Source organism: Morchella sextelata, assembly GCF_020137385.1.
Source record: "Morchella sextelata strain SCLS chromosome Unknown scls_17, whole genome shotgun sequence".
NCBI lineage: Eukaryota > Fungi > Ascomycota > Pezizomycetes > Pezizales > Morchellaceae > Morchella > Morchella sextelata.
In genome coordinates, this window is record NW_025408632.1 from 31,298 (window position 1) to 46,397 (window position 15,100).

The window sequence follows — 15,100 nt, forward strand, 5'->3', positions numbered from 1 at the left end:
CACCAAGGCATTCCCGTATCTGGCATGCAACCCTACCCAAGTTTGAAAGAGCTCCCAGCGAAACATCTCTACTGGAGGAACCTGTCATTATCACTTTTGTTTTGTTTCTCATCTCATATTAATCAAAAAATGAACCAGAGCATGCAGTTAGGCGATATTCTCTCAATGAATTGCCTTATCCATGGACTGCGAGTTTGGGTTGGTCCGCGCCAAGTATACACTTTCCGGTAGAATTATTGCGAAAGTGGGTTCTCCGTGACCCGATAGTCCTATTGGCCCTTAAAAGATTTTTGCTACGAGCACAGACCAACAAAATCCACTCTTTTAGCTCTGACTTTCGCAATAATTCTACCGGAAACTGTATATGACAGGGGTGGTTGGGTTATGAATTGGCTGCATGCAGGTCAAGCCAATGAATAGGCCCCTAACTACATCTCATACTGTAGAGTAGAGTAGAGTAGAAAGTACTTCATCCTTCTTCCCCGCTTCTTCCTTGGTTTTTGAAACCAACCTCCTCTTTTTTACGTGACAACCGTTCTCACACACCAAAAACCCCCACCGTTCCGGCTTCATGTCGGTCGCCCAAATCGCACAAAGGAAGGCCCTCTTCGAGGTAGTCAACCTTAGTTCGCTCGACGAGGTCCTTGGCCTCCCAGAGCTCAATACCACCCTCGCTGCTGAGGTTGAGAGATCAATCGGCGGCAGAGACCACCGCGACTCCAGTCATTTGATGACCCTCCTCTTATTAGGAACTATTCATCAAAACAAACAGCTCGCCGAAGCAGTCTCCAAGCTAGGAGACGACATCGCCTCCCTGAGGGAGTCAATCGCAGCCCCCAAAGCTGCTCCCACCCCCTCAGACCCTCTCATCGTCCAAAAACTGGACACCCTCATCGGGAGAACCAGCCTCCCCCCTCCCGCACCCCAGGCCCCCCACAGGCCTACCCCGCCCGCCAAGCCTGCCCAACCGAGGGCAACCCCCATGTATGCACAAGTGGTTCGATCCACCCCCAACCCACCCAACCCCCCCAGCAAGAAGGCAGCCAAGGCAGCCGCAGCCCCGGCCCCAGGATGTAACGGCAGCCATGTGGTTTGGTTATGTGAGGTGTTAGGGTACGAAGAGGAAGGGTTATATAGTGTGATTGGGATTTGTATAGTGGGTTTCTATTATGTTCTTTCTGTTTCTGTTATGGAGGGTATGAGTCAGTATTGGGATTGGGTATGGATATATAAGGGGGGCGTTGTTTTGTGATTTCTTGTTTCTCTTTCTTTTCCTTTTCTCTTTACGCAACCTCTGTACAGTTACGAATACTATTTGGTTCGCGCTACGTCATAGGGTTTACCCGGTATACTAGACCAGGTATAACCATCCATAGTCCACAGTCCACAGTCCCCGTTCTTGCCTTAGGTGTATCCTTCGGCCCCATAGTCCATAGTCCACGAATCTCCTACGTCTACGTCTTCGCCTCGGTTGTATTCCTTGGCTTCATAGTCCCTACGTCCATAGTCCCCGTTATACTTAGGTTGCGTCCTCTACAGCCAACCGATACAACACCACCTTGCTTAGCTCTGGTCGCGACTATGTCCGACACCACTCAGGATACGCTGTTGCAGCGTCTTTCAGAATTTCTGACCACCTATGGTCCCCTCCCAGCCGATATAGACTTCGGCGAAGAACTTACGGAGGCTCATAGTCTTATTGCTGAGTGTTTGGAGGCTCTCATCAAGCCTCTTGACACCCCTGCGCCATTAGAACCCGTTATCGATACGGCCCAGGAAGAGGTCATTGTCGGCCTCACTACAGAACTAGAAGCAGCCAATGAAAAGGCTGCCGATTTTTGGCAAACCTTGTGCGATAACCAGGAAGATTCTACCGAAATCATCCGAGGTCGCGACGAGGTTATCGTTGCTTTGAAGATTGAGCTGGAGGAATCGAAGGTTGAAGAAGAAGAGCTTCGGTTCCGTCTCGCACTACACCAGGAAAATCTCGCCATTGCCGATGAGAACCTCGCTGATGCTGAAGATGAAATTCTTCACATCACTTCTGTTGCAAAAGCCTGGGAAGTTCAAGCCAATGCCACTATTGCCGATCTTCGCTCCCGTGTCTCCGTTTCTGCCGCTAGAGTTAAAACCCAATCTCGCCATGTTTCCAAGTCTCGCTACCTCGCCCCTCGCTCCCAAGACCCCCGTACCATTAACAATTGGCGAGAAAAGCCAATTGAACAAGTGTCTCAAAAGTCGGCGTTAAAAGGTCAGCCCCTTTGGTAAAAAATGGCAAACCAAAGGGGCTAGCCCCGCCATCAGTCTCTGTTATTTCTGCTGCTACCGTGTCAGAGGACAAGATGTCCGAAGACCCTCTTGTCGTTACCTGTTCGGTTTCTCAGAATTCTGACTCTTTTATACCCACTTATGCCCTTATTGATACCGGAGCCTCTGGATATGCTTTTATTGATGAATCTTTTGCACGCCATAATAATCTCACAATGACCCGCCTTAAGGTACCTCGTCAGGTAGATGTTATGGATGGGAGGCCTATTGAATCAGGAAAGATCACCCATATTGTCAACGTGTCGCTGGATATCCATGGTCATCGAGAGACTGCATTATGTTTTGTAACGAAGCTGGGACACTATCCAATGGTGATGGGAATACCTTGGATGCGACGTCACGATGTTACGATTCGGCCGAAGGAAAATTTACTTGTTTTTGACTCTCGAAGCTGTTGTCAACACTGTTCACTCAGTGGAACGACAGTCACTGCCCATGGGATATCGATCCCTCTACCGGAACATCATACTGTTGTTGTTTCAGCAGTTGAAAAATCCACCGTCGACATCAAGCAACTAGTACCAAAGGAGTTCTACCATCGTCTCCATATGTTTCAAGAATATGATGCTTCAGTCCTTCCACCACATCGGCCGTCCCACGATATTGAAATTGTTTTAGAAGAAGGAAAACGACCACCGTATGGACCAATATATGGCCTTTCCCAGGTGGAACTAAAAGCACTACGGGAATACCTCGATGAAAATCTACCCAAGGGATTTATTCGAGCTAGTGAATCACCAGTGGGAGCACCCATACTATTTGTAAAGAAAAGTGATGGGACTCTCCGGCTCTGCGTGGATTATCGAGGTCTCAATGCAATCACGGTTAAAAATCGGTATCCGTTACCACTTTTGAAGGAAACTCTGGCTAAACTGTCAAAGGCACAGTATTATACCAAGTTGGATTTGCGATGGGGATACAATCAAATCAGGGTAGCAGAGGGGGATGAATGGAAAACAGCATTTAGAACTCGTTATGGACATTTCGAGTATACCGTAATGCCATTTGGATTAGCGAATGCCCCTGCCACATTTCAACATTGGATTAATGATATTCTACGCCCCTACCTCGACCAATTTGTAACAGCGTATTTGGACGATATCCTGATTTATTCCGAAACTCTATCGGAACACAAGGAACATATTCAAAAAGTTTTGAAGGTACTTGATGAGAATCATGTCCATCTTAAACCCGAGAAGTGTGAGTTTATGGTTCAAGAAACGAAGTATCTTGGTTTGATTCTCACCCCGGATGGGAATCGAATGGATCCGAAGAAAGTTGTCGATGTTTTGGAGTGGTCTATACCAAGGAACCTTCATGATGTTCAAGTATTTTTGGGATTTGCCAATTTCTATAGACGGTTTATTTTGGGATATTCGAAAATTGTTGCTCCGCTTACAGCTTTGACGAAAAAGAATGTTAAATTCGAATGGACGGATGAAAGGGAGGAAGCATTTCAGACATTGAAAAGGATGTTTACCACAGCACCGATACTTGCGCATTTTGATCCGGATCGGAGGATTGTGGTGGAAACCGATGTATCCGACTATGTTTCTGCCGGAATCTTGTCCCAACGCGACGACGAGGGAATTTTGCATCCAGTTGCTTTCTTCTCAAAGAAGCATTCCCCTGCGGAATGCAACTATGAAATCTATGATAAAGAACTCCTGGCAATTGTACGATGTTTTGAGGAATGGCGACATCATTTGGAAGGAGCACAATTTCCAATCGAAGTCCTCAGCGATCATAGGAACCTCGAATATTTTATGTCAACAAAGCTATTAAACCGTCGACAAGCCCGTTGGTCGGAATTTCTTTCACGCTTCGATTTCGTCATTCAATTTAGACCAGGGAAACAAGGGGTAAAGCCGGATGCATTAACTAGGAGGTCGGGTGACCTACCTAAGGAGGGGGATGAACGGTTGATGCATCAAAGCCAGGTGGTTTTGAAGCGAAAAAATTTGGATTCAAAGCTAAGTTTGTTCGCGGGTTCTTTTTCAAATGAATCCGCTGAAGGAATGTCCACTGTAGAAGAGTTATTTTTAAATGCTTACCAAGTTGACAGTTTCCCGAACAAAGTACTCGCGATGCTTCGGAACGGTATCCGTCATTCGAATAAGATCTCGCTTGCCGAATGTATGGAAGATAACAACGGTCGGCTACTTTACCGTGGTGCACTCTATGTACCGGACGTCAACGACCTTCGGTTAAGACTTTTGAAGGAATATCACGATAAACCATCAGCAGGACATCCCGGTAGAGCGAAGACTCTGGGGCTCCTGAATCGAGAGTACTACTGGCCACAGATGCGAAAATATGTCGACCAGTACGTTAGGAATTGCAATGTGTGTGCCCGTAGCAAGGCACCACGCAATGCACCTTATGGGGTACTTCGACCTATGCCAATACCCGATGGACCATGGAGGGATGTATCAATGGATTTCGTTACTGACCTTCCGGAAAGCGATGGATATAATGCGATATTGGTGGTAGTAGATCGACTGACCAAGATGCGACATCTGATTCCTACAACTAAAGAGGCGGATTCAAAAGAAGTAGCGAGGATGTACATCGATAATGTTTGGAAATTACATGGACTTCCTGAAACTATGGTATCGGATCGAGGAACACAATTTGTTGCGGAATTCTGGAGGTCCCTTTGCGATCGTTTGGAAATATTGCCAAAATTCTCTACAGCGTTTCACCCCCAGACGGATGGACAAACGGAAAGAATCAATGCTGTGATGGAACAATACCTTCGAAGTTATGTTTCTTATCAACAGGACGACTGGGTTCGATGGTTGCCAATGGCCGAGTTTGCAACAAATAACCATGCTTCTGAAACGACGAGAATCTCTCCATTTTACGCCAACTCAGGGAGGAATCCAAGAATGACTTTTGGTCCTTTGGAACATGGTAGGACGACAGCGGAGGATCAGGCCAATAGTATTGCAAGGGAGATGAAAGATATATTGGATTTTCTAAAAGATGAACTATTTCGAGCGCAAAAGATTCAAGAAGAGTCCGCCAATATACGTCGGACTCCAGCACCTCACTACCGTGTAGGGGATAAAGTTTTCTTATCGACCAGCCATGTCCTTACTAAACGACCATCGAAAAAACTTGATTGGAAACGTATTGGACCGTACGTCGTGAAACGGATCGTTAGTCCTTACGCCTATGAGTTGGAACTCCCTCGTTCTATGAAAGTTCATTCTGTATTCCATGTTTCTTTATTGTCGTCTGCAGCAAACGATCCTTTACCAGGACAACAACAGTTACCACCACCGCCGGTCGAAGTTGAAGGACAGGAGGAGTGGGAAGTTGAAGATATTTTGGATTCCAGGGATCGTCGGGGAAGATTTGAATATTTGGTTAAGTATGCCAGTTATGACGAAGCTTCGTGGCAGCCAATATCGGATGTTGAACATTCACCCGATATTGTCAAACGATTTCACAAACGATATCCATGGAAGCCTAAGCCTACCAGGAGGTAGGCCGTAGAGGGGGGAGTGGTCTGTAACGGCAGCCATGTGGTTTGGTTATGTGAGGTGTTAGGGTACGAAGAGGAAGGGTTATATAGTGTGATTGGGATTTGTATAGTGGGTTTCTATTATGTTCTTTCTGTTTCTGTTATGGAGGGTATGAGTCAGTATTGGGATTGGGTATGGATATATAAGGGGGGCGTTGTTTTGTGATTTCTTGTTTCTCTTTCTTTTCCTTTTCTCTTTACGCAACCTCTGTACAGTTACGAATACTATTTGGTTCGCGCTACGTCATAGGGTTTACCCGGTATACTAGACCAGGTATAACCATCCATAGTCCACAGTCCACAGTCCCCGTTCTTGCCTTAGGTGTATCCTTCGGCCCCATAGTCCATAGTCCACGAATCTCCTACGTCTACGTCTTCGCCTCGGTTGTATTCCTTGGCTTCATAGTCCCTACGTCCATAGTCCCCGTTATACAGGATCCACCCCGAAGGCGAAGCCCCTACCGTCTGCCCACCGCCGCTTCTTCGCCACCAGGACTACCCCCTGCCCCATCGCCAATGCCGAAAGGCTGTCGGCAACCCTCCCCCGCCTCTTCGGTCAAGCTCTGGCCCGAAGCCACCAAGTCGCCCCTGTCACCTCCCTCACCGTCACCATCAACAACAGAGGCACAGTCTCTGTTACCGCTCCTCCCACCGTCCCATCAACGGTCTACGTACCCTTCTTCGAGGCCCTCACCACGATTCTGAACATGGAGGTAGCCTCCCCATAAAACCCCTTCACCACCTTCCGCACCGCTCCCACCAACGTCGATCTCGCCATCCATGGCGTCCCCCTCTACGAGCTCCCCAACCAGGAATGCCTAGAGGAGATCTTGCCCTCCGCGCTTAAACTAGCCGTTGGCATCACCCCCGCTGCCGTCCGTTTCCTAAACACGGACGAAACCTCCCGCTCCTCCAAGGCCACCACCTCTGTCATCGTCTCCATGATGGCGGAAGAGGCAGCAACCATTGGAACCACTATCCGCCTCTTCTCCCGCCCCAGACGCTGCAACGTCATGTGGCGAGCATCCCCCACCACACAATGCAGGAACTGCTGCAAACTTGGCCACGCCACCCAGGGATGCAGGTCCCCCGTCGCCTGCCCCCTGTGCACCCTCCCCCACAAGCTCCAAGACCACCGCTGCCCAGTTGCCACGTGCAAAGGAGCATCGGCGCCTCTTGAAAACTGCTGCGAAATCTCTCCCTCCAAGTGCGTCAACTGCAACGGGACCCACCGCTCCTTCGCCCCAGCCTGCCCCAGCAGGAAACCCACCACTCCCCCGACCCCCCCCAACCCCCAGACCGCGATGGAAATCTCATAAAAACGCCGCGCCACCCCACCACTACCTCCAGGAGACTAGGTTCTCGGAGGCCCCATTAAGGATTTTCCCCCCTCTCATATTTTCCTTTTGTCTTCGTAAGTTTTATATATAGGTGGAAAAAAAACAGCCGGTCGGGGATAGGTCTTTACGCCATAGTTTATACTTTATGCGATTCTTTGTACCTAGAAACAATAGAGCTTGATATAAAAAAAAAAAAAAAAAAAAAAAAAGAGTAGAAAGTACTTTCAAATAAGCCGTCTCACCATGCCCACTAATAATCGTGCGAAGTCGCAAGGCACGTAGTACCAGCATTGTTGAGCATGAGTCTAAGTCCTAGCTTCGATCCTGCAGACAGAGTATTCTCTACTTCAATGCTTTATTTCGCATATAATATCCTGGTAGAGTTCCACAGCCGCCTTTTGTTTGGTCCTTGAGATTGCAAATATGATATACAGATGGTTAATAAATGCTGAGAAACCATTCACACATCCTGGGACCATTCCGGGCACGGTTCAGCTGAGGGCCATGGGTTCCCGAGCCAATTACTGCCGTCGTATTGGATGCTTAAGTTTATTTTGATGCCTTGCCCACGAGGTTTGGGATGTTGTCCGCCTTGGACATCATGCAATCTACTAGAACCGGAACTTTAACCGCAGAGCGTAATTCCAGCTAGGGTTTTTGATTGAATTACGAGTAGAGTAATGACTTAATTCGCTCTATAAATCTGTATCCTCAGAACTGCATTTTGCATCACAATCCCTATCGAATCGCATTCTATAACCACAAACCCCACGTTTATCAGTGTTGGATGATCAAGTACCGGGGGTTCTACAAACTCGGTGGACGGGGTACTCTATAGTGGCGCATCCTGTGGGCTGACGCGTGAACCTCCCAAATTTGCAGCATACGTGTACATACATGTCCCCATACAAGTAGGATCATTCGATTCGAGAATCAGATTGGATTAGAATAGTTATTTTGATCGGTAACTTAATTACCTTTAATTTGCCATAGAGTAAAAGTGAAATCATGTGAAATATCACTCAAAACCAATCATACAGCATCGCCACTTCTCGTAGAGTAGACTACAACAACTCACGCCCTGCATGCGCAGAATATCGCAGTACTCGCAATTTCACAGCGTTTCCGGACGCAACTGCTATTGCATACACAGAAAGAACCCGCCAAGGCTATCTTTTATATGGCATGCAATAGTGGTCGCGTCCGGAAACGTCAAAAAACTACGAGTAGTGGGTGTCATTAAGAACAAGTCCATGATGTGCGGTATGAGTGCGCATTATTCAACTCGATATTAAAAAGTGCATTTCTTGCTTGTTCTCAAGCTAGCGGGACCAGCTCAATACGGCGTCAAAACCGATCCTAGAATTTGCCCCTCAATCCCCTCAATCCACAACAAAGCAGGTGTTGGCGTATAGGCCTACAGAACTGCTGCCCATACCTAAATATTAAAACCCGGAGTTAATGGTGAATCAAGCTGAGCTTGAATCTCATTAGGAAGACACGCCCTTGCATGTCCAACGAAAGGTTCTGGGAGAAAAGGTGATCAGCCGAGTACTAGAATCCGTGATACATACAAGATTTTGGCGATGTTGGTTGGACCCCATTAGTGTTTATGGACACAAGTGCTTTTGCCTTTCATCATTTCAGTACTCTATTCTGTAAAAATAACTGTCCAGTATGCAAATGTTAAGAGGTATGTACAGGAGCTCAGGCGCATATGCAAAATGGCCTTTTCTGGGGTAGGACCGGGGGTGGAGGCCTGTCCAGACCAATCCGTACGTCCACCAGCAGCTATCTACATGTAGGTAGTCCACAAGGGTTGGCACGAATGAGCTTCTATGATTCCTGTTTCCGTACTGGCCGGTCTTACGGCCTGGCCAATTGGGTGGTTTAGCATCTCAATGCCAAAAAGGCTATTCGCCTCCGTCAACTACTCTTGTTAACTAAATTAAATGATACAAGCTTTTATAAGTGAGATCTCGCATTTTCTTTGGTGTGTGATGCGGGGATCGATTTGTGATATCGGATTCTAAAAGAAGGCCAATAAAATCTCATCAAGCATTATGTATACACTGGATCGAGGAAGAGCCTTAAGCCGGAAGGCAATACTTATATATCAGTAAGTTTCCTCGATGCCATCCCCCAGCGTTCAAGGCCAGGATAGCGCTCTAATCAAGGGATTATCAGTCACAGGAAACTTGGGGACCAACGTGCCATCCCGACTCTACGTACGAGTCCTCTTCGCTCCTCGTCCTTGAACTTTCACATTCCTATTACACACCAAGTACAAGTACCTACCTAGCACAAAATCCGTGGCTTTTTCTTGATCTATCTGAACTTAAACTACCAACAGAACTCCTGGAAGGTACCCAATTCCAATTATCCCTAGTCTACCAACACTGTGTTCATCCATCTAATCGTTTAGTGTGCTTAGCTATATATACCCCCGGCCCTGTATTCATAGCTGCTGAGAAATTCCTGGTCAAGCGCTTGACACATCTCGGAAAGGTACAGTTCAGGGTGTCTTCTAGCCCAGAGATCCCATTGCCACCATATGCAAGTCGCTCGTACTCCGCTAGGAGGACTCTATGAGTTGGTGCCTATGGCTAACCTACGTCTTTCAGTAGCCAGCTTGGCACTAGCAGGACCCAACTACGGTCCTACCTGTACCGAGTACATCACTGACAACTCGGTCGCGGGCCACCAAGCAACATGGGGTTTCTCCTACACCCACGCCCATTACTTCTCATCGCGATATTTTTATTCATTGCGCTCGCTCTCTGCGGCCCAGTACCTCAAGGAACAGTTTGGGTAACGGAAACGTTAACAAGCACTGTCGGAGCGCTGGCGCCAACCTCTACCCCCGCTGCCGATGTCACGACGTGCGTTGGAATCAAAGGCAGGGAGACGACGGCCCTTGGAGTAAAGCTTAGGTTTCGGACCGAACCTTCTGGTCGCGGAACTATTGGAATCCTTGTCAGTTGTTCGGCCACTTATATCTTCTGCGTCTGGACCACTGTGGCTCCGGCTGTCAATGAAACAGGGAAGAAAAGGCTCCGCATATGGTACAAGCTAGTCTTGACTTCTATAGCCATCATAGTCCCAGCAGGTGTCATGATATACGCGTTGGACGAACATCGCCAGGCCAGCGATCTGGTAGCTGCATGGGCAAAGTACCTCGGGCCCGACCCGCCGAAAGAGGAGCCTGCCCAGGGCGGTGTCCTGGCCAAGATAGCTGCATGGGTAGAGCACCTCAAGAATGGTTTCCTGGCCATGGGAGCGCGCGTAGTTTCATGGGCAAAGAACCCCGACTCGCTATGGCGCAAGAAGCGCGACACGAGCTCGCAAGAGCAAGAGATCGAGAAGAAGGGCGACTTCGTTCCGCTAGACATCGGCGCTGCCTTTTTCGTCCTGATGGGAGGATTTAGGGTAGAGAACAACCGCCCGGAAGACTACAAGGAGAAGACGAAGATAAGGTCACCAAAGAAGTTGGCCATGGGCGGACAAGATGTCTATGATCGCCCGATACTCACCGCACACGGTTTCGTGGAATATATCAAGGCCAACTATATCACCCCGAAAACCTTCAACCAGGCAGATGTGCTAGACAAGGGGAAGGGGAGTAACATTGCAAAGATATTTGCAGGTCTACAGGCACTTTGGCTTATTTTGCAGTCGTTGGCGCGGTGGGCGGACAATTTACCCTTGACACTTCTTGAGATACACGTTCTCATACAAATCGTCTGTACATCAGTGATCTACTTTTACTGGTTCAGGAAGCCTTTGGACGTTGGTGTGCCCACTACGATCCATCTGTCAAATCCTGAACGTCGACCCTTGAATGCAGCTCAAAAGAAAGCCAAAGAGGACACCGTCAAAGCCAAAGTCGAAGCTGACGCCGCCAAAGCCGCCAAAGCCGCCGAAGCCGAAGCTGACGCCGCCGCCAAAGCCGCCAAAGCCGAAGCTGACGCCGCCGCCAAAGCCGCCAAAGCCAAATCCAAAGCCAAATCCAAAGCCAAAGTTCCAAAAGACAACGCTGAAGCCGAACTAGCGCAAGCTCAGGCTCAACCTCAGGCTCATGCTCAGACGCAAGCTCAAACTGGAGCCCAAACATCTTCTCAAAGATATTCTCGCGGATTCGAAACCCCCGAACCGTACAGCCCCGGCCATGGATTCGAAACACTCAGTCCATACGCACACAGCTCTAGGCCTGAGAGTACCACCAGTCGTGCCGCTTCCCCTTCCTATGCGGGCTCAACGGTATACGGCGGCGCCAGCCGTGGCGGTTCCCCTGTGCCCGGGATGAGTAATAATCTACCCGCGAGGAGTAATACTGTGACCAGTCATGGAACCACCCTCAATAATTATAATCGAGATACCGATGTCATAAGCGCTATCGATCCTAACGCGGAGGGCGCTGGCGGATCCGTGGCAGACTCTGGCAACCCCAAGGGAGACACTGTTATCAAACGTGAGCACCTTGCCGATAGGAATAGTTTGTACAAAGAAGCGATCCTGCTACCGCTCAAGACTGCGGAACAAGTTCAAACAACATGGGCTCCAGTCACAGCAAAAGCTTTTCTTGATGTTGTCGCCCACGTTCGGCCCATTTACAATGATGAGAAGAAACCTGATAATAAAGCTCAAACTGAACATGTTCAACATCAACATCAGGGTCAAGATAAAAATCATAATCCAGAAGAACCTACCCCCTCTTGCAATTGGAAAAAGTTAAACCTGTCCTCCGAGGTCGCATTCACCGCAAGGATGGTCATCATACAGGGGTTCCTCGTTGTCCTCGTTTCTTCACTTCATCTAGGTGCCTGGTTCACTCAATTTCCGACCACTCTTGAGATGTGGTTCTGGCGGGCCTCGTGTTTCGGTATGATTGGATTCCCAACATGGATCGTTGCGGTTATCTGTTTCAGCGACTACGACAAGGACATGTTCGATATTCTATGGCGCACTCATCTCCGCGATCCAGCCGAAACAGCTGCCGCACCAACCAGCTCCAAAAACGTTTTGTCGTTCGCTCTCAGAGAGATCCACGACGCCATTAGAATACACAGTTTCGATAAAAAAGACAGAATCAAGTATGATAATACAGATCCTGCCAGCAAAAAAGATGTTCTTTCCGGATTGAACCCACGTAAAGTAAAGATGGTACAGCATTATATCATGCTCTATAGCTGCGTTATTTCAGCAATTATCTATGTCATTGCTTCTTTGTTCATCACGGTGGAGTCCTTCATCTCCCTGCGGTGGCTTAGCGATAAAGATTTCATGTCGCCACAGTGGAGTAATTTCGTTCCTCACCTCTGATCGAAACGTTTTTCTTTTTTAGTAACGATTTTACGGATGTCTCTAATTTCCTGATTTTATTTCTTTGATTTTTTGTTTCCTCTTTTACTTGTTCAACAATTTCTTGGGGTATCGTGGTATTCCTTTCTCTCCGGCTCCTGCCACTACTTGTCGTTAATTCTCTTGCTTCGCATGTTTCCTGTGTCCTATATGGGATTATCCTAGATTGCTTGTCGAATATGTGCAAAATTATCACTACTAAAATAAAAAGGAACGGATTATGTGACGCGTAGTTGATTTTGTTGAATTACAAGATAGATATCTTTTGCTTTGCCGCACTTATCAACAATACCTTTGACTCATCTCTTTTGGTGAATCTCATGATAAACGTATTTTACTTTGCCGCAGTTGTGAACAATACCTTTCCCTTGTCATTCAATCCCTGTATCGATTACTTACCTCTCAAAATAAATCCGTCTCAACGTACCCACTGGTGTGTGACAATAGGAGACCTGAGCAGCACCGGGATCTTTGAACCTCTGAACCTCTGATACAGTACCAACATGGTTGATCACGTGTTCTTTTTAATGTTTCCCGCACACTCGTTCCTATGGAGATAATGCGTGTTTATTTCTCCGGTTTCTAATCGATAGAGGCTTTTAGCCCACGGTTAGGATAGAAACCGAGTAGTTTGGATTAACAGAAACTCCTGCAACCAATAGAATTTACAGGAGCTTCTGTCTACATACTAGAGTTTCTATCCAAATCATGTAGCTAAACCCTCTGATGTCCACTAATGCGAGCCTCCAACAATAATATCATTTATTAGGCGATATTTTTTATCACTGTGGATTATCAGCCAAAGGATTAATGCAATCCATGGTGCCGGGGGTTCCCCGGTAGCTCTCATAAGCCTCTCGACCGCCTTGTCATATCACACACAAGAAAAAGGTGCCAAAGTAACTGGAGCTATCTAATAGTGGCCAATTTATGTGCTTCACGATTTGGCTTCGGCTACGGTCCCGGCACACGGAGAGCTTTCTTACCCTGCATAAACTAGTAGGTATTGTAATATTTGCTGTAGATACGTACTCTAGAGTAGAGTATATCGGACGCGCACAACAACCCAATTGGCCAACTTAATACTAGCTACATGATACATACATACTCTACCTACATAGAAGGCGTCAATCTGTTCTTACCCGGTCCTCTTGTCTTTTGCTTTTTTTTCCTCTGTGTATGTGTATGTATGTGTCAATTAATTGCAGATCAAGAGATTGTGTACAGCGTGAGGTAAAATTATTGTAGAAGTATGGGAAGAGACCTATTGGCCGAGTCAGCCACTTAAACCCTGTTTTTGGACCCCAGTTTCTACAATAATTCTATCTCTCGCTGTATGTACCGCCAAAACTCGAAAAATTGGCTATCTCTGGCCAGGAATTATTGTTCGAGTGATTGGTTGAATGGCATCGATCTGCATCAGAGGTTTCCCATACAACTAATTTTGATCGCTGGAAGCTAGCCAATTTATCGAGTTATGGCGGTATGTAGGCGGTGTCAATTCGTACGGACCCTTTATCAATGTGAATACTACAGGTCACTTGTGTCAGGCGTGTTGACCAACCCCGCACCTGACCCCGGCGGCGGGGTTGTCATTGGTAAATATCAGTCTTATCAAGCTTAAGGCTACATGTGCCTCTACGATGAGCAGCCAGTATCGATGCGCAGCATTCAACGCGCAGCGTTGTCACGAAACTATTAGCATTCAGCAGACGCCCGATCGCAATACAACGAGAACTGTCCCTACGATCGAGCCAAACAGGGGTGATGTGGTAAAAGGAGGTTGTTTCAGACCCAATGAGAGTATCAGCAGGTATGTAGAGTATGTTTGCTGAACGACTTCCAATATCAGGGATTACTCGATTTCTGCTTGCTGGTATTCTCCAATATATCTCGTGTATGTGCCACTAGCTGTATAGAGTATACTCGACACATGCACACACTCCACTAGACTAGAGAGCGAGTACATAAATGTCTGTACCTGCACACTGGCACTGGCGTGCACAAAGCTTAAAGTGTAGTAAATACTTTTTTGTTGGCTACACGAGGAACGGAGGAGGGCTCTGCATCTTGAGCTGGCTTCTTTTATGCATGAATTCCCATAGAGGAGGTACTCGGTTCGTCGTGCAGGTGAGACATTGCCAGCCTCTCCCGTACAGCTGCAGGTTGTTGTCTTAAACCTCGGCGACATCCCGGCCCCCGGCCCAGCACCCACCACCTACCACCACCCACCCACCTGGTCGTAACAGGTCAGGGTCACAGTCTCCAGCCCATATGCGCATAACACGCAAAACTTAGGCACCACCGTAATTAATTAATTATATACATGTACTTCGCAGCATGCCTTCTATATAGGTACTTAGTTACCTACTCTACGAGTCCTTGTAGTAAAATTGTACACGTATATTGTATAGCTACAAGCAAAACTAAATATAAACCTATGAATCAACTATATGGATACGTCAAATACGTCAAGTACAGCTTGCGGTAAGATTATTGTAGACGTATGGGAGGAGTCCTATTGGCTTGCCCAGCTGTT

The 15,100-nt window shown here is 47.4% G+C and overlaps 2 protein-coding genes across 2 annotated transcripts; both read left to right on the forward strand.

Annotated features, from left to right (window-relative positions):
* Positions 1-571: 571 nt before the first annotated feature.
* On the forward strand, positions 572-7,179 carry H6S33_004159 (uncharacterized protein; the record flags this gene model as incomplete). Its single annotated transcript, XM_044835954.1, has 5 exons — positions 572-1,073; positions 1,568-2,251; positions 2,305-5,821; positions 6,282-6,573; positions 6,673-7,179. The coding sequence occupies 5 exons, from the start codon at positions 572-574 to the stop codon at positions 7,177-7,179; spliced, it is 5,502 nt and encodes a 1,833-aa protein (XP_044690897.1).
* A 2,733-nt stretch (positions 7,180-9,912) lies between these two features.
* Positions 9,913-12,522, forward strand: H6S33_004160 (uncharacterized protein; the record flags this gene model as incomplete). Its single annotated transcript, XM_044835590.1, has 2 exons — positions 9,913-11,354; positions 11,403-12,522. 2 exons carry the CDS (start codon positions 9,913-9,915, stop codon positions 12,520-12,522), a joined length of 2,562 nt encoding a protein of 853 aa, XP_044690898.1.
* Positions 12,523-15,100: the final 2,578 nt, after the last annotated feature.